The 19,902-nt window shown below is 42.6% G+C and overlaps 2 protein-coding genes across 6 annotated transcripts in view; both read left to right on the forward strand.

The window, feature by feature from the left end:
* Positions 1-15,346, forward strand: part of arid4b (AT-rich interaction domain 4B) — a 41,895-nt gene extending 26,549 nt beyond the window's left edge. The window contains exons 10-24 of one of the 5 annotated variants that reach the window (XM_083922540.1): positions 681-757; positions 2,780-2,928; positions 3,018-3,090; positions 3,351-3,445; positions 3,557-3,654; positions 3,936-4,125; positions 4,242-4,459; positions 7,684-7,866; positions 8,844-8,928; positions 9,012-9,219; positions 9,356-10,594; positions 10,685-10,795; positions 10,991-11,215; positions 11,874-12,020; positions 12,254-15,346. In XM_083922540.1, the coding sequence (XP_083778666.1) occupies positions 681-757; positions 2,780-2,928; positions 3,018-3,090; positions 3,351-3,445; positions 3,557-3,654; positions 3,936-4,125; positions 4,242-4,459; positions 7,684-7,866; positions 8,844-8,928; positions 9,012-9,219; positions 9,356-10,594; positions 10,685-10,795; positions 10,991-11,215; positions 11,874-12,020; positions 12,254-12,405 (3,250 nt within the window). In that variant the 3' untranslated portion in view covers positions 12,406-15,346. The remainder of the gene's footprint in view (positions 1-680; positions 758-2,779; positions 2,929-3,017; positions 3,091-3,350; positions 3,446-3,556; positions 3,655-3,935; positions 4,126-4,241; positions 4,460-7,683; positions 7,867-8,843; positions 8,929-9,011; positions 9,220-9,355; positions 10,595-10,684; positions 10,796-10,990; positions 11,216-11,873; positions 12,021-12,253) is intronic. The other 4 variants (XM_083922542.1, XM_083922543.1, XM_083922544.1 and 1 more) reach the window with 4 other exon arrangements.
* Positions 15,347-17,265: 1,919 nt separating this feature from the next.
* Positions 17,266-19,511, forward strand: tomm20a (translocase of outer mitochondrial membrane 20). The gene is made up of 6 exons (XM_083922569.1): positions 17,266-17,434; positions 17,743-17,789; positions 17,879-17,960; positions 18,215-18,357; positions 18,680-18,746; positions 19,021-19,511. Exons 1-5 carry the CDS (start codon positions 17,314-17,316, stop codon positions 18,722-18,724), a joined length of 438 nt encoding a protein of 145 aa, XP_083778695.1. The 5' UTR covers positions 17,266-17,313; the 3' UTR covers positions 18,725-18,746; positions 19,021-19,511.
* The last annotated feature ends 391 nt before the right edge of the window (positions 19,512-19,902 follow it).

Genomic DNA, 19,902 nt, shown 5'->3' on the forward strand with positions numbered 1-19,902 from the left:
ATATTGTAAAAAGTGAGATTTCCATGTTTTTTAAATAATAAAGCAATTGAGGTGCTATATAAAAACTGTGAAAGGATCAAAACTTTCAGTCCACAGAAATACATACAGCCCGTATTCAGAACCGGTGACTTTAAGGATATACCTGATACATTTTGAGTTTTTTAAAGAAAATATTATTTATTGGAAATTTCATTAAACCAAGTTATCTGTTTTCTGTAAGCTATTTTAGCTGCAGCATACTTTTCTTTTTTTTTCACCCCATGTTGAATCTAGTCTTTGGATCAGCTCAGCTGCCGGTAGCTACCACAGCAAATCGTCTCTCTGGTACACTCGCCAAGCCTCTGCTTTCACTTTACAAGCTCCACTGATCCACGTATTGAACAAATTACCAACACTTTGCCCAGCTGCTGTAGGGGAGCTGTAAAAAAGGAGGCTGTGAATGTAATCACGTCTGCTATGGTTTTGAGGTTGTTATTGTTGCTGTAAGATAAAAACTCTACCTTCCAGTGTTTCAAATGAACAAGACTTTAGTCCTACATTTGTTTCAGGAAAACAAAGATCTGCTCAGCTTTTGGTTGGCTTTACTTTAAGTAACACCGTAGAGCTGAACCTTGATCTAGTAACACTCAGTACTGTACGTCACTTCTTTGCACATTAATCAGAGCTTCTGTGTTTTGCAGTTCCACGGTGCTGCGGAAGGACATCCGCGAGATGAACAGCGACTGTCCTCCAAAAGCTGACGCAGGGCTCAAACCAGGTGAGTTTAACACTAAAGCTTTAAGAGGAGAATCTTACAGAACGGGTGCATAGCACATGCCCTGTCGCTGACATCTGTGAGCTTGTCTGTGTGTTGACACACTTGGCAGAAAACCCTTCAAAGACCGAGGAAAGAGAATTTTGTTTTTGTTCCGGGGAATGCAGCGGCTGAGAGCTTCTGTCGCTGTTATTTTTATTTGAAGTCCTCACCAGGCTTTTTATATAGTGCTCCTGTCTTTATGCTGTAGAGCTCTCACTCTCTCATAATTACAGTTCGGAAACAGCTTTGTATCCCAGTCTTGGTATTCACATGTGGTTAACTCACAACTGGGATATTTTCTGCATTACCAACGCGTAAAACAAGCATCTGCCAAGGTGGTTAGATACTACTTAAACCCACCTGTGACATTGTGGCTGAATGCCTCTGTCTGCTGATAGATTTATAGGCTGCTTTCTTCCTTATTTATAGGCTGCTTTTCCTTATTATTATTATTATGTCAAAACATATTATTATACTAACCTGTTTTTGTATACGACCTAATGTGTATATAACAGTTCAATTCAATTTTATTTACAGTGCCAAATCATAACAAAAGTTATCTCAGGACACTTTAGGTAGGTATAGAGTAGGTATAGACCACACTATGACTTATTTATGATTTACATAGACCCAACAATTCCCCCGTAGAGTACGGTGGCAACGAAAACCTTCCCTATTACAGGCAGGAACATCAGACAGACCCAGCTCTGTGGAGGACGGCCATCTGTCTGCACCGGTTGGGGAGGAAGAAAAGGAGAGAGAAAGAGAGAAAAGACGGACAGATCGATAGAGAGAGACAAAGACAGACACAAAGACAGAGACAGACACACTTCCAGTAACTATAATAATATCTATAGTAATGTGAATACGACTTATACGTTATGGCAGTTAATACAGCAGAATAGTAGAAACAAGCACAGCTAAGGTTATAGATTATAAGAGTAGCAGGAAGCGTCATGCAGGACCACGGCAGCTGGCACCACCACGATCAGCAGAGACCTGCAAAGTTGTATAAAGGTTTCATTAGCAATGTTTTTATTAACTAATATTCATTGTCAGTATTTTCCTGAAGATGCTCTGGCTTTGTTCAGTATAATCCACTGTTTGCTGATTTCATTGCGTCAGTATTGGGCATACACATCCACATATACAGACACCCAGTGACAGACGTTATAAGGTTTAGATCAGAGGACTATCATCTTAAATTGATATTGATAGGGCTGAGCCATAAATCAAATTTTATTTTCAATTCCAATTTTTGGCTTCCAAGGATTATGAAAACAAGTTAATCGAGATAAAACTATTATTGTGCCGTTCCATTTCATAATGATGTTCACGTTTTATATCCAGAGCACCTCTTTGCTTTACAGCGGTGCGCTTTCATCCACATCCACTGAGTTACTGACTGGAATATGTTGAATGTATTTGACCAAAATGTTGATGAATATACGCTTAGTAGTTTTCAGTCGGTCATAGCGTGCATTACGACATATTGGATTTTAATATTTTGATAAATTTAATATATGTTAGATTCAGTAGGCCGTGGGAGCACACCAATGTTACAACATAGTTCACCTTATTTATTTTAATTTAATTTAATCATTATTTTTAGAATATTTTTTAAATAAATTAATAAAGAAAATTATATTATTATTATTCTACATTTATTATAGATAAATATACATTATAAAGTATGTATATCATTTGTTTTTCAGTTGAATTATATGAAAGTTCAAGAAAATCTACTGTTTAAAAAAATATATACCTATTTATTACATTTAAAGTTCAACAAATGCATGATGTTTCCAAAGTCAGTTAATAATCCTGTCAAATAATAAGGATTTCAAGATTGATCTCTTATTGCCGTTTTTTTTTTTTTTTTTTTAGCATTTAACATAATTTAGCTGAGTTTTGCGAGCAGGAAGGATAGGGCAGCCCTTATTGGGTGGGGTGGATATATAATATTACTGATGTGTGTGACAGCACTGGATGCAGCCTTGGAGTTCCTGCAGCAGTTTGTCGTGCCCAGCACCTGGAAGACTGAAGTGAAAGAAGAAAGTTCCAGCAGTGAGGATGAGGACGAAGAGGAAGAGGAAGAGCAGGAAGAAAACGCCAGCGGTGAAGAGGAGGAGGTAAAGGCAGAGCCATGCACATGCTCTTATCTCCACAACCTCCCAAGTAAACAAAAAGACCCTGACACTGTCTCGTTTCCTCTCTGCAGGAGGAAGTGGAGCCGTTCCCAGAGGAGCGGGAGAACTTTCTGCAGCAGCTCTACAAGTTCATGGAAGACAGAGGTGAGCCCAGAGGGCAGATACAGTTGAGGTTTTACAGGGTTTCTTAAAAAAAGGTCCAATGTACAACTTTAGAATTGTGATGTATTCTTCACACTTTTAGGACAGAGGGGAGTTAAAAATGAGGGTTCAAAAAAAGGTTTAAATAAGAAGCAGGCATTTTAATGCAAACTCAGTTTAAAAAGGCGATTTCAGCAGATTTCTAACTTGAACTGCATCTTTGTGTGTACAATCTCAACCGGTGACGTGTTTGTCCACCTCAGGAACTCCCATCAACAAACGGCCGGTTCTGGGCTACAAGAACCTGAACCTGTTCAAGCTCTACAGGCTGGTGCACAAACTGGGAGGCTTTGACAACGTGAGTGCCACTTTGACGGCTGTTCCTCTCAGCGTAGCGTGACTTCGGTCACACTTGTCTCGTCTGATGTTGATCGACCCTGGTCTTCCTCTGTTGTCTGTGTTTGAGCAGATTGAAAGCGGCGCCGTTTGGAAGCAAGTCTATCAAGATCTGGGAATCCCTGTGCTCAACTCAGCTGCTGGCTACAATGTCAAATGTGCTTACCGCAAGTACGTACAGACGCTACAACCACAGCTCCTCAAAGCCTATGTTTCTGTAGTTTTTCATCAAGAGTGACATGCAGTTTGTTATCTGTTTTACTCTTTTAATGTCCATCTAGATGTCTTTTGTACTACTTTTATCAGCAAATTCCTCATGAATAAATTAAGCTTTTATCTTTGCAAGATTTACTTTTAACGGTGCCATGAGTGATGGAATATGGACATCTTTGAGAGGAGCAGTAAACGGAGACTTTTCTGGAAATGTTGACGAGAAATGTTTTTTCACCTAGGTACTTGAATGGATTTGAGGAATACTGCACCTCCACTGCCATCACCTTCAGAATGGACCTCCCTTTGAAACAGATTCCCAAGGGGGAGGTGAAGTCTGAGAGGGAGGCTGGAGGAATACCTGCCAGCTCAGATGAGCAGAAAGCCCAGGCGGATGGAGGGCCATGTAGCACACAGTCTACAGTCTGCAAGGTGCATTCTACTAAATACTCCCTTTTTTCTCAAGTTTGATATTTATCCAAACGGCACGTTTACATTAGATTGATTTTTCCACACCTGATTATAATAAAAGCATCTTTCTTTCACAGGACGAGAAGCCTGATTTGACCCAAAACAAAATGGAGTCCGAACCATCAAAAACGGAAGATAAGGACAGCGCAAATGAAGACGAGGAGGAAGACGAGGAAGACGAGGATGACGGTCCCCTCAAGGGAGACGCAGATGAGGGCTCGTCGACGGCTCGCCTCGGAGCGGAGAACGTGAAGGAGGAGTGCGACGAGGAGCAGGAAAGCAAAGACAACTCTGGGTAGGTGGTCTGAAAGGAAGGTCCCTCCACCAGGGTGGTAAAAATATCCTCATGGCACAGACACAAACTCCATGCAGAGCTCCTGCATGGTGAAACTGTTGATATTCAATCTGACCTTCAATGCATAAAAGTTTTGCCAGACCAAAGGACCTGAGGAATTCTCTTTCCCTTGGTGGCAGTAAAAATCTAAAAGACCATTAGTAGATGAGGAGCAGCGACCCTTCTGACCTTAATGACACTAATACCCAGTGTACCCACAATCCACCGCTTCCTGCTAACCAGAGAGAGTAAAGCTCTCCTCTCTCTCTCTAACTAAGCTCTTACCCACTGCCCTCTGTGCTATTATTATTTCTCGTGGCTTAGTTGGCATCAGCTGGCAGAGACATCTCAGAGCACCAGAGCCTGACTGCTGCCTTTCACCTGGCATGTCATGCTGTGCTCTCTCTCTGTCTCTCTGTCTCTGTCTCTCTCTCTCTCTGTCTCTCTCTCTCTCTCTCTCTCTCTCTCTCTCTCTCTCTCTCTCTCTCTCTCTCTCTCTCTCTCTGTGTGTGTGATTGTTTTACCATGGACAGCCTCTCTTATTCAGTGCACACAACATGGCTGTGCTCTTCTTCCCTTTCCTGATCTCTCTCTCTCTCTATCTCCCTCTCTCTCTCTCTCTGTCTTCTCTTGTTTTTTGGCTTTTTGATGTTCAGCTTTATTAAATGTTCCATGTGTGTGTGTTGTCAGTGATGCATTAGCACAATAGACGCAAGGTAGTGCTTCAGGAGCAGTAACCTTTTAGAGGAAAATGTGACTTTCAGTGTTCTAATAAATAATAATTATGGGAAGTTGTTTGGTTTGGTCTCAGTTAGCTATTGTTCCCTGTCCAGAGCATCTAAATCAATGCTCTCCTGTTTGTGCACCCTCCACCACCCTTGACACTTGCCTTGTTACCTTCTTAAGGTTGTTTGGGCTACCGGGGACAGGCTGGAAAACACTGCAACAACAGTTTTTTTTATGTGTCTGGTTGAAGGGATTGCACGATTCCCCCCAATTTTTTTATCATACAGTACGCTACTGCTCCTAGTGTCTCTCGCTCTCTCTGTTGTTTTCATCATCAGTGGCCTTGGGCTCTCAACAGTATGATCATGCTGATTCCCATCACATGTGGACATTTTGACAGTCGCGAGGTTTGCTGATCCTTCGGCTTTGTCAGGGTCAGTGGTCCTGGCAGGTCCTGTGGTGGTGTGAGGGTTTACAGAGTCACACAGCAGACAACCTGCAGACTGATCTGATCTTTCCTGATGTTATCAGACCGGTTCAATGTTGACAGCCTGTTATCTGCACCTGCAGTGTGTGTGTGTTTGTGGATTGCATTTTTATTCCAACAGCACAGACTCATGTGTAGCCAATGAGAGCTGGTTTACGTTGTTTTAATTTATATTAATGAGAGAAAATAATTATATATTAGGATATTCCTGTCCATTGTTCAGTACTTTTTACCTTTTTTCTTGATAAAGCCAAATCTACTGCTCTATTGAAGTTAATTGACAACTCGGACTGACTTTTCTGCTTTTGGGGGTTTATTAGTGCAATGAATTGTGCAGGATTTGAGATCCTGAGTCAAGTTGATAATTTGTTTAGGGCTGCAACTAATGATTATTTTCATTATTGAATAATCTGCTGGCAGTTTTTTTTGATTCATCGTTTAGTGTATAAAATATCAGAAAACCGTGAAATATGCCCATTACAAGTTCCTAGATAAGGTGTTCTTAGCCCGGTGTCTGGAGACCCTCAGGGGTCCTTAAGGGAGATCTAGGAAAATTTTTTTGAATTGTTTATTTTCACTATTTACTTCACAAAATAAGTTTTCCAACAGTGACTATTCGGATCATAGGTTTTACTTCCTACACAGTTATATCCTCGACTGTGGTTGAAAACTATATAATTCTGGTCTTAATCATATCTTATAACCAAAATGTTTTCTGATAGAGGTCCCTGGAGCGAAATCTCATCAAATTGAGGTCTGTGACCTTATATGTATGAATTTAAGGTTGAGAACCACTGTCCTGGAGCCCAGGGTGACGTCATCAAATGTCGTGTTTTTTCCAATCCCCCAAAATATTAATTTTACTATAATGCAAGACCAAGAAAAACAGCATTTTTATTTTTTTTTTACATTTTAGTAGCTGGAACCAACAAATGTTTGCCCTTTTTTTCTTGAAAAATGACTTAAACGATCAATCAACTTGCAAAATATTTTCTGTGGCTTGACAAACTAATTATTGGACTAATTGTTGCAGCTCTAAATGTGTTATAAATCTCAGTGTTTGAAACCCTACCTTGTTTGTGTTTTGTGACCATATTTATCACCGAGGGGGTGGAAAATGATTGATTGATTTATATCCAGTGTGTGTGTTTGTTTTTTTTTAAATCAGTTGGCATTTTGAAGTCTAGTGTGTCCCCAGTCTCAGGGAGGTAACAGATTTTTCAGTTGTCTGCACAAAGAAGTGCATCTTCTTCGTTGCCGTGTGTTGAAGGCACATGCTCTGTGCAGATCGGTATGAGAGGGATTGTGTGCAGTACTGTGTTGCAGCTGTTCTTTGTGGCAGCAGACCAAACTAGATTTGGTAGCCGTGCTTCCTCTCAGCGCTGTAGTCTTGCTTTAAGTTGCCGCGCTGCCTGCCAAATTGTGCTTTGCCGTGCTAACCTGCCCCTGTTGCCCCTGCGCCTAAACCACTTACTGGCATTCCTGCACCACCCGTATATCCTCCAGCTTCGACATCTCCTGACTGTTTCCCACTAGCTCCTCCTTGTGGCTGCTTTGTTTCTTACAGCGTGTGTGTGTGAGTGAGAATCCCAATGATGATTATAGCTTAACAGTAGTGTTATTTCCCATACAAGATGATTTTGCCATGAAAGAATGATGTTTTATTTACTGTACACTCCATGTACTGTTCTTTGACTGGCTTACTGTAAATGAACAGTTGTTTATACTGCAGTTTGCTGTAGGTTACACTGGACTAGAGTTAAGGCAGGACAGAAATGGGAAGTTTATTTATAGGACAGGGCCTAGTGTTGTAATGGGACAGGGAAGGCAAGGGTGTAGCAAGTAAATTAGAAAACAGGCTTCCTAGCAGCAGGTAGTGAGTCGGGCAGGGGTGGGGGGCTGTGGGTGGGGTTTCTGTGGTGCTCAATGGGGGAGCCTAGGGCCAGGAAGTGCTGAACTGTTTTTCTTGCAGGGATGACAGCAGTCAGGAGGGGGAGGAAGGGGAGGAGTTTGAGTGTTACCCCCCGGGGATGAAGGTGCAGGTGAGGTATGGGCGAGGCCGCAATCTGAAGACGTACGAGGCCACTGTGAAAGAGGCAGACGTGGAGGGGGGAGAGGTGCTCTACCTGGTGCACTACTGTGGCTGGAACATCAGGTAAGACAGGACCTGGGGAGAAATCACTTAACGTCTATATTCACCCTAAAAAAAAGGCATTTCTTAACCTTCAAGGGATCACCGCTACATGGGTATCCCCTCAGCAGTAACATACATCCCTTCCTCACAATTCTGCTTCACTTGATCCCATGGTCAGTTCTCTGATTATGGAGGAAACTGAGCCATCTAGTGGCAGAAACAGAATTGAGTATTGGGTTTGCTGTGGATCATTTCTCAGCTTTCCTCGCTCAGTTTTGACTGAATCCCCTGTCTGTCTGTCCCCCAGCTGTCTGTCTCTCAACTAAATCTACAGACAGGCTCAATTTGAACCAATTTCACTCCAATAGCTAACCAGTGGTTTGGGTTAAATATATACTTTGTTAGATCCTACAAGCTGATATTGTTAATGTGAGCCACCCTTTGGATCTCTGCAAGGCCAACCAACGTGCTGCTACACTCACCTCTACCTCTCAACCCTCTCCCCCCTCCCCAGCGGGTCAGGGTTAATGCAGTGTTAAGTAGAGTGTTAGGGTACCATGACACAGAGGTTAACTAGTGCAATTAGCATTTCATTGTCTCAATGTTGTTGTGTGGTCCTCTAGCACTCCATAAAAGACAGTGGGATGTTCTCTGCATTGTGTCTGTCGTGTGCGATGTCGTGAAACTTTTCATTTTTCTCATACGACCCAAGTAGCACCCTTGGTACTGTTGGAACTTTGTTGAATATGATTTGTGTGGTGGTCGGTGTTAATATTGTTTCTTTCTTCATCGTAAAGGTCTGTCTTTTTCCACATAACACCATGGGATTTCTTCCCATTTCTTGCTGTTGAGGCTTATTGTGTCACAGCAACATGTTGGGGTCACACAGTAAAGGTGTCTGTGTGGTGGGTGGTGTGAGAGGATATGTCTTCGCTCCTCTCAAAGATCTGAATGATGAAACTGTCTCTTGTCTTTGTACTTCTTTTTTTTTTTTTTAGATATGATGAATGGATCAAAGCAGACAAGATTGTGCGCCCTGCCAATAAGAATGTACCAAAAATTAAGCACCGCAAAAAGATAAAGGTACGAGTCAGGAGAGTAGTAACTTTTCAACTACACCCTGGTTTCATGTCACATGAATCACTGACTGTGTTAAATCCTCACAGAACAAAGCTGAGAGGGAACGAGACAGGTTGGAGAGGCTCAATGACAGAGAAGTCCTCGGCCCTTCGCCCAACGGCAACCGCCTCCCACGCTCCAAATGTGGCCTGAGTCAGGATGTCTTTTCCAAGATGGACGAGGGTGAGGACAAAGGGACTCAGCAGTCTCCAGTCAAGTCTATAGAAATTACTTCTATCCTCAATGGCCTGCAAGGTAGCAACACTCATTAGCCTTGTAGTCCTCATGCACACTTACAGCAGATTAGGACTGTGTCTCTCTGAAGTGGTTTTGTTTATGCTCGTCGGTGGCCTGCAGAAACTAACAGAAGTTCTTTTTCTTTTTACCACAGCCTCTGAGATGTCCACAGACGAGAGTGAGCATGAGGATGAGGAGGGAGAGCATAATGAGGAGGATCGCCCGGGTTTCAGAGGCAGCCCGAGAAAGGCCCTACCAGAGCCCCCGCAAACATCAGAGTGCTGGGAGAGCGGGACCCCTCCTGAAGCATCCAAACATTCTCCCGTCTCAGGAAAGAACCAGGATTTAGTCAGTGCGGAGAGCACAGATGTTGGGAAGCGCAGAACCCAAGCGGAGTTAGAGGGAGAGGCCAGCAGCAGGAAGAGGAAATCTGACGGTGCAGCAGAGAGGACCCCGAAAGGCCAATCTAAAGCCAAGACCCGGAGCACCAGGAGTGCCGACTGGTTGCCAGTAGGCTCTCCCAGGAAGCTGGACGAGAGAGCGGCAGGTCCCGGGGAGGAGAGGGGAGCCTCGTCCAGCAGCAGTTCAGACGACGAGGGTGCTCTGCTGGCTGAGTCCCAGGCTGAGGAAAATGAGCGAAGCCGGCCAAAAACCAAAGGTTCCCCTTCCAAGAAGTACAATGGGATGAAGGAGAAGACTAAAGGTGGCAGGCAAGCTGGGTTCTGGGAGATTCCAGAAAAGAGAGCCAAAATTTCTGGGAATGCAGAGGAGAGGCCAGCTGTCCGCTCTAAAGGCCAAAAGGATGTGTGGTCCAGCATCCAGGCCCAGTGGCCGAAGAAGACTCTCAAAGAGTTGTTCTCTGACTCGGACACAGAGGCTGCCAATTCTCCTCCTCCGCCCGTACCCCCATGTCTGGAGGAGCCGAGCATTGAACAGGAGGCTGGACCCGAGGATGAAGTCTCAGAGGAGCAGCTAGACAACGACAAACTACAGGAGTTTCCGAGCAGTGGCAGTAACTCAGTACTCAACACACCACCAACAACGCCCGAGTCTCCCTCAGGACCAGGTAGCGCCGTGGAAGACTCCGTTCCAGCGCAGCCTTCCTCCCCGCTGCCGCCCATACCCCCCGCCTTGCCTTCAGAGCCGGTTTCTGACACTCTTCCCCCAGGCCCCATACAGGAGGAAGTGGCAGGTGGGCGCAGCGAGACAGACAGCAGCACAGTGGAAGTGGAGAGTCTGGGTGGGGAGCTACAAGACCTCCCTCAGGACGAGGGGGCGGGTTCCCCCTCAAAGGTGTTTGACGTCAGCCTCTCGTGCAACAGCAGCAGCAGCGGCAGCCTCGAGCTGAGCAGCAGCAGCCAACAGGACAGTGAGCAGAAGTCCAAATGTACAAGTAATTGTCAATCTACTCTGGTTTTGTGTATTGACAACTCAATTCACAGTCCGCCTGTTCCCTCACCGTCTCCTTGTATTTTCTTTGTAGCAGCTGTGAGTCAGAAGCGGCAGAAAGAAACACAGACAGGTGGAGCCTCAAAGAAACACAAGCCAAACCGCAAGAGCCTAGGTGTGCCTCCAAAAAAGAATAGGAAAACAGGTAAGGAGATTTGTAGATAGAACTGGTTACGCCCTGCAAGCCATTTGAAATTCCAGCAGTACTTTTATCAGCCATAGAATTTCTATTTCATATTAACTTACCGACATTAAATGACAGGTTTCAGGTGGGAAAGGGAAAGAGATTTTACTTCATCCTTGTTAATTTTTTTCACCGTAACTCTCCCCTTTCCTCCAGCCAACAGCAGTGACAGTGAAGACCAATCTGTTGTGGAGGGCACTGCCAAATCAACTGCCTCTAAGAACAACGCACCAGACGTGAAGGCTGCCACTTCGCCCAAGTGTCACGGACGATCTCCCCCTTCGAGCCATAAGTACCACAAGCAGGGTGATACCGACCACACCCAGCACAGAGACAACCATGGAAGATCGCCACGTGTGTACAAGTGGAGCTTCCAGATGTGTAAGTGTCACACATTGAACTAATTTGTTTTTTTTAAAGTAGTTGGTTAAAGTTCAACGTTGTAAAACATGAGATTTACATGTTTTTATTCTATTATTATAACGCAGGTTGAGGTGCTATGTAAATACTGTGAAAGTATCAAAACACTCAATCCACAGAGAAATGCACACAGCCTGTACTCAGAGGCTGTGTATTTAAATGAGCGGTCAGGACTACTGTACAGTTGGGATTTTGCAACTATACTATATACAGGTAGAAAGAGCTGCTACAGTGACGTTACAGTCATTCCCCGGCTGCAATGACAGTGCAGAGACAGAGAGCACAGATGCGGAAGACCCAGATATGACCAATCACAGCAGACTCAAAGAGACAGGAGCTAAAAAGGATTGTTTCAGACGGGTATACAGAATACAGGTATATTCAGACAGACAGCATGTGTTTTTTTTAAAGCTTAAATCATGTAAGATGTTCTAGCAGAAACCCAAAATACAAGTATGAACCTGAAAATGAGATTAATATGGGATCGTTACATTTTCAATTTCAACGTAACTTTAAGTTGACTTACAAAGTTAAGAGAAATTGTAATTTGGGTAAACTGATATATGTTCATGTCAATGCCATATTAACTCTGAAAATTCACTTTTTACATTCCCCTTAGCCGACCTGGAAAAGATGAGCAGTCTGGAGAGGATTTCATTTCTTCAGGAGAAGCTGCAGGACATCAGGAACCACTACCTCTCCCTCAAGTCTGAGGTGGCCTCTATCGACAGACGACGAAAACGCATGAAGAAGAAGGAACGGGAAAGTGAGTCAGACCTTTGTGATCTCAAGATCGCTGATTACCAGGCTTGGGTTGCACCAGCTTTTCTGAAATACATTCTTAAGGGTTGTGTGTAAAGATCTGACTGCACCATTACACCATACATGCCTCTAAACCAGGGATGCCCTGGAGAGCTACAGGACAGTATCTCTCCAGGAGAAGGGTTGGACACCCCTGCTCTAAACTGACCATAACCAAATCCTCTTTCTGTTCTGCAGGCACAGTGGCTGCTTCGACTTCATCCTCCTCCTCCTCGTCCCCGTCCTCTAGCTCACTGACTGCGGCAGTCATGCTGACACTGGCTGACCCCCCGGTGTCATCCTCATCCTCCTCTTCTCAGAACTCTGGGGTATCAGTGGAGTGCAGGTGACAGGACAAACCAGTGAAAAGCCACCGCACTAAGCACTTAACCAGCACCCTGGGGTCACCACCCCCATTCCCTTCCAACAGGACGGACAAGTCAACCTACATACTGTAACTACTGGGGCACAAAAACCAGACAAGAGACATCAACTATAACAAGAAACAAGCACTATTTTCTATTGACAACTGTTTCCTTGGCAAGCTAATGGCACTTAAGTGCACTTTTATGAAGATTGTGTAGGGGGATCAAATTTGTCCAAAAAAAACACCAAACATACAAAATCGTCTTTTGCGCTCTTCTTAATTGAACATTTTTAAGAATTGTTTTTGCGAGCAATAATTGTTTTCATTTGATAATTCTTGATAAGGAATGATTTCCAGCAAAGACCCCCTCCATGCTGTGTTCTCATAGCTCAACACGGTACAGCCTGAGCTTGCCATGTTATTGTGGGGAATTCAGAGGAACACTGCCACATTGGCATTAAGAGCGTACAAAATGTAACTTTGCCACATTTCTCTGTCCACCCTCATTCAAAACAAGGCCTTCATGTGGTTAAACCTCAAGTGGTTGACGACGCTCTGCTCTCGTACAGGCATGTGCTCCTGTACAGGTTTTTATTGAGTCATGTAGGTGTTGATGGAAAGGGTTTCAGACCATCATAGGTCCACTGACAGCCTCGGTGGATGAATATGGGATGATACTGTAGTGCCTTTTTGTTCTTTTCCATGGGGCACTTTGACAGCACTTTTTTTCCCGATCCTCTTTTCAAATCAGAGGGTCAGCTGGAATAATGTGTCCCTTACAAAGGACTGAAGAACGCTGTATGTGAGCAGGCAGTGAAGGGCTGAGTCTGACAGATAATGATGGTTGTTTTTTTTTATCAGTATATGGTAATATTTAAAAAGTATAACTGTTAAAGCATAACCATAGACTGTGTAAAAGAAGTGCCTGACGCCACCCATTGGTTTGTGGGCTACCGTTTTGAAGCCTTGCATTTGGCATTTTGGCTGTTGTCATGTGTTATTTTTGGTGCCAGAAGTTACCATATTTGGAGGAGAGGGTGGAGCTAGCTAGCCCGGTTAGCAAGGTGCACCTGTAATTCACGTGAATCGTGATATTCATAGTGATGCCAATTTTGGCTGGTGAAAAACAGGCTACAAACAAAATGTGTTTACCAGAAAAAACAGCTGACTCCTAGTTTTTTTACTTCAACCAAATGCTGAACAAGAATTCTTTAAGTGACCAAAATATTTCAATTAATTTTATGAACTGAAAACACACTGTGAAAGGTTGTAAGACGAAAACACAGACACCCAAAAAAAATTTCAGGGCTATTTAAATGTACTCAGCGTGGAAAATAACTGCTAAGCCCCTATGCTGTTTTAGCAACCTGTCAATTACAAGGTAGCAACCCCCTAAAGCATTCCCTGATTTCTCGTTTATTTTGCTCTAAATGGGACCATCATTTCCAAAATGAACATCATGATATATTGAGGAAGACTTGAAACTAGCGATTGAGACCATAAATTCATTAGGAAAATGTTTACTGAGGTAATAAATCAAGTGAGAAGTAGGATCGTTTTCTCATTGGCTTCTTTACAATCAGACTTGTACTTGCAACCAGAGGAGGCGCCCCCTGCTGAACATTAGGGAGACTGCAGGTTAAAGGCACTTCCGCATTGGCTCCACTTTTCACACCAGGAAGCTGCGTCCATTTCTTTTATACAGTCTAAGAGCAGAACTCCTATACTGGATCACCTGTAATCTACTACTGAATCCTCATCCAGCTGGGTGTAACTGTTATGTTTGACAGTGTAAAATGTGCAATGATGGAGGTAGTGAATCTAGTGGTCACGTTACTCCAGTTCATCAGCCTTTTAAACCCCATCTGCTTTATTTGATTATGTTTTCATCACCCATCTGACCCCCCAAACCCCCCCCGGTCCCATTGTCTTCACTGATGAGATTTTCAGCTGGATCAAGTTGGAGGCAGCCACAGGAGGTATTTACAGCACGTACTCAGTACTGCAGAACTCATGATGAATGAAGCTAAATCCCACATTTTGCAGTGTTTCATAGAAGTATGAAGTAATTTAATTGAGTTTATTTTAGCTTCATTAAATAAAGCAACTTGTACTTTTTTGGCATCTTTCTAATTTTACTCATTGACATGCCAGCTTTTCTCATACTCATCCCTACCAAAAATGTTTGGTTTTGTTTTCTGTATTATGACCAGATTAAAGGTAAAGATATTGTAAATGTGCATTTATATCATAAAGTGACGTATGTGTATACATTTCTGAAGACATCTCCAGTGTTTCCTTTGTAAAGACCCCCTACTGTACGATAACCTGAAGTTACATTTTGTTTGGCACTTGTAATTGTATGCTTTTGTTATACATTTGTATATTGAGAAGTGTTTTGAGTCAAGCTATTTAATATCTTGCACTGTTAATAACATGTACCTTTCTGTACAGACAGTTTTATGGTTTTAACTGTAGTTTGAGTGTAAATAATGAGGGTTACAGCATGTTTGTTCTCCCCTTTGTCCTCGTCCTTGTTCTCTTGTAGGAACAGATTTATTTCAGTTCATTTATATTGTTTTTTTGTTCTGCCTCTTTTCATCTGTTTTCAATGCTTATTTTTCTTTCTTCCTTTTTTTTAATTTAATGTTTTGCTTTAGTTTGTACTGTTTTGTTTTTCTAAAGCTTGTGCTTCAAAGAGAAGAATGGTGGTTTTGGATGCAGCTGAACTATTTTCCAACCTGTACATGGCCTGAAGCTACAGCTGTATGAACCTGTATATGGAAAATAGTCTGGAACATAGATTAAGAGAAAGTAATGGAGCTTATTGAAAAATGCTCGATAGTATTTATTAGGCTCATCTGATGATGGTCATTGTGTAATTTATTGTAAAAATGTAAGCAAAGCAGAAGCCTCTGTTTGAAATAAATGCCATAGTTTGTGAAGTATTCAGTGTGTCTCTTGGTATCAGTGGTGGAAAGTAACTTTTACTCAAGCACCATACTTATGAAGTACAATTTTGAGGTACTTTTACATTTCTAGTGTATTATACTTCATACTTATACTTATTTTTTTATTTCTAGGATTATAATTATGTTTACTTTTTACTCCAAGATATTCATTTGACAAATGCACTTCCAGTAAAGTGAAATGAAATAGCTTTTGTTACAGTTATAGTTGCTACATGAAATACATGACAAGCTTGTAAAGATGTGATGCATTGTTAAAGATGAACTACCCAACAGTATACACAAAGAGAAGTAATCAGTAAAAGCAGTTCAAATTAACATTTAAAACGCTGTCAGTGTGCCCTGCGATGGACTGGCGTCCTGTCCAGGGTGGACCCCGCCTCACGCCCAATGTCAGCTGGGATCGGCTCCAGCACCCCCCCGCGACCCTGACCCCGGGATAAGCGGTTGAAGATGAATGAATGAATGAACGCTGTCAGTGTCTACACTTTAAAGCTCTCTATTATAACTACTTCTGATAGTTATAGTTAATTTTTACCAGTAATACTTTTGTTTTATTATGCTTTCTTTTGAATTAAGCAGTTGAATTTGTAACAGCATTTTGCAGTTAAGTACTTTAATTATTTTCTTATGGACATTTTTGCAGACAATCGGCAAAAACATTCACACAAATAAGGCCAGTGTGCAAAGAAAACAAAAAATATAGCTAAACGATATAAATAAAATAATGAATTGGGTAAATATAATGACTGGAAAGGTCATAATAGGTCAAAAGAGCCAGCAAAATATGCGTGAGAGAGCTTTACGTATTTCCTGTCCGCACTTCCTCAGCAGCATGCTTGGGGATGAGGAGGCAGATGGCAAAGAAGGCGGTGAAGGAGAAGTGCACATTCCGTTGCACCATGGGGCACCAGAGTATTGTGAAAGAATAAACAGGTCTCTGACAGAAGGCATTAACATAGGTGATGACCAATGAGGGTGTGTGTGTGTGTGTGGGCGGGTGGTTGTGTGTGTGTCGAGGGGGGGGGGGTGTAGGGATGGATGGATGGTTGGACGGAGTGCATGTATGGAAGCATGTGTGGAAATATATGTGGAAACAGGTGTGGTAATATATATGGAAGTGTGTGTGGAAGTTTGTGTGGAAGTGTGTGTGGAAGCGTGTGTTGAAGCATGTGTAATCATGGGTGCACATGTGAGGGGAATGTGTGTGTGAATAGGGTGTGTGTTAAGGGTGTACTGTATGTATGTGTGACAACAGCAATAGTATGAATGATGGGGGGGGGGGGGGGGAGAAAACACAACCTCCATGAGCAATGTTGTATATACAAAGTTGATGGCTCTGTCTTTATGTACAAAGTTTATGCTGTAAAGCTATGTAAAGAAAAGATATGTCCATATGCTTTGTGAGTTTGTGTAAAAATAATAAAAAATAATTGAGGGAAAGAAAAGGTGTAAAAGTCTTGGCAGAAGGAAAGGACAAGTAAAGACAAGTGCACTTACAGGTGCAGTAGAAAAGACTGCAGTAACCTCAAGATGGAGCCTTGGACACTGGGCTGAGGAGTGGGCTGGCTCTGGTTGGTAAACATCCTGATGGCAAATGTGAGTGTGGAGATAGTGAGACAGAAAAACATGCACTGGTCCAGTGCAAAATACACTCCAGTCAAAGAAGGACTCTCCTCAGGAAACGTGGGCCTTGTAAATCTGGATTCTTGGGTTAAAACAAGGACATTGGTAGACTATCTTCACAAAACAGGATTGTACAAAAAACTTTGATGTAGTTCTTCATAAGAAACAACAGGGGCAGCAACACGCCATAGCTGCGTCTAGTCTGCCTAACCAAAGAAGAAGAGGAAGAGGAAGAGGAAGAAGAAGAAGAAGCGTGCTAGCTGCTAGCCTGCTCGTGTGCAGTAGTTTCAGACACGATGAGCGGCCGGACGAGCGCAGCAGTTGTCGGGGTGTGCGGAGCCCTTTTCGTCGCATATTGTATTTATTTTGACAGAAAGCGACGGAGTGACCCTTGCTTCAAGGAAAAGCTACGTGAACGTAAGTGTTTGAGCCGCAGGTTGACACTAGCAGAGGGAGTTAGCGCAGCGGGAAACTTGTAGCACGTTAGCTTCCATGTGGCACAGAAACGCCAAAAGGGCACTATCAAGAGACAGTCTTAATTTAGATAACGTTAGCTCAATACTCTCTCTTTTTCCCCACTACTCACAGCGTAGAAAGTATTAACATCTAGTCCAAGAAGCACGTTAGTTAACTCGTCGTGCGAGAAAAGCTAACAGCTGCCCTTGTGACCACGTGTTTCAACAGGATAACTTGCAGCACAGTCTAAAGCCGCTTTTGTCTCGCAGGTAGAAGAAAGAAAAATGTCTCTAGTGACAAGTCTGGACTGGCAAGGGTAGGACAAATGGGAAACGTGTACACTTCAGATTTGTCTTTCTTACTGGGCTCTGTGTGTGTATTCCTGACACTTTGTTGACTTTGAAGCTCCCTGACTTGAAGGACGCGGAAGCTGTGCAGAAATTCTTTCTGGAGGAAATCCAACTGGGAGAGGAGCTGCTGTCTCAAGGTGAGCTACAAATCCCTTTAGTTTATTCATAGGAGCTTCTGCGTGTGTGATACGTGTATTTAAGACGCATCAGAGAGAGCACGTGCTTCATGTCTCATTGTACTATAGCTCTTCTTCTAAATCACGTGTATTTAAGTAGGCAACAGGCAAGTCCAAGTAGCCGTCTATAACCAACCTGCGCCTACTTTGTAATTTTTTGGCCCCCTTTCTCATTTCTTGATAGTTTTCTAAATGCTCTCCAACTTTAATTCCAGGTGACTTTGACAACGGCGTGGAGCACCTGACCAATGCTATTGCAGTATGTGGTCAACCTCAGCAGCTGCTTCAGGTTCTCCAGCAGACGCTGCCGCCTCCAGTTTTCCAAATGTTGCTCACCAAACTGCCCACCATCAGCCAGGTGAGGATTTCCTGCATCACATACAAAGATTTCAGTGTGTTTTTGTTTTCAGAGCAGCCTTAATAAACCCCCCAGTTGCATTTTGTGGTCTCTGGGACAAGAAAGGGTGCAAGATCAATCTTAGAATTATCCAAAGCTGAGAGCCCTGTGTCAGTAGCTCTCAGTTATTTCACCTCTAAAACAGGCATGCTAACGTGAAACAACTGGTTGTTAATTTCCTGTGTGATTTTTGAGAAAGAATGGTTTACACAAGTTTAGCTGTTGTATAATCGGTGCTGTACATTTTGTGCATAACCTCTGAAATACGTTTCCTGTTTTTCAGCGGATCATCAGCTCTCAATCTTTAACAGAAGATGACGTCGAATGAGTTTGAGTTGGAAATCTGCTAGGTGAGGATTGTCTGCTTCCATCATTACAATTTTCTGGGTTTTTTTTCCTAGCACCCTTAATAAACCCCCCAGTTGCATTTGTGGTCTCTGGGACAAGAAAGGGTGCAAGATCAATCTTAGAATCATCCAAAGCTGAGGGCCATGTGTCAGTAGCTCTCAGTTATTTCACCTCTAAGACAGGCGTGCTAGCGTTACACATAACTAAGTGTTCAGTTTCTTATTGTGTACCATATTGTGGTATAATGTCTGAAATATATTATTTTCTGTTTTTCAGCTCCGTCTTCAAAAGAAAATGATGCAGAATAAATGTGTGTGATTGCCAATTTGATGTCAATCTGTTATGACTCAGATTGTCTGGCTATGTCAGACACTATTTGTGCACCGTTGGACATCAGGTCAAATGTTCCCCCACTATCACGGCACTCCGAGGTTAAAGAACTTCCTCAAGGTTACGTTTCTGGGACATGTTAAACACATTCCTTCTTTCTAATCTGGTTCCCACCAGATCTCATGTTTTCTGTCAGTCTGTTTACTCTATTCTTTCACATGTGCGTGCTGTAATTTGGGAGGGGGGGGGGCTTTGCTGATGTGTTATGTACTAAATAAAACAAATGTATATAAATTATTTGATACATATTACTGCACAGTTGATATACATGTGAAGTGTGTGTGTAAAAGAGTGCCTACACTAAACAGAAAACATGTTTGTGGAATATTGTTTTCAAATTAGTTTTTGCAGTTAAATATTGTTTTTATCTGCCAGTCTGGGCAAATTTTTGTGTTTAAAATCCTACAATAAAACATGAAAACACACTTGAGTTTCTGGGTTTCCATTCACCAGTAGATGGCAGTAGCAATGCACAAAACAAATATAAAGCATTTACAGTTTTAAAATGTAGTGTGGGTAGTTTTTGGATGTTGGGAAAGCAGGAGAGTCATTTTGCGACATAGAAAGTGTTGTGTGCAGAAATCGACCATTCCTATGCCTCAGGATTCCTTTTTTTTAAATAACACCAGATGGAAACAAAAGATGTTAAACATGGACAAAGGTTATAAAATGTCAGGGCTCAATTGCTAGAATTCATAAATCTAGGAATTATAGGTGCAAAAGACCTTTTATCTTGACCTCCAGTGTGTTAATGGATCTCTGACATTG

The sequence above is a fragment of the Echiichthys vipera genome (genome assembly GCF_963691815.1).
Source record: "Echiichthys vipera genome assembly, chromosome: 11".
NCBI lineage: Eukaryota > Metazoa > Chordata > Actinopteri > Perciformes > Trachinidae > Echiichthys > Echiichthys vipera.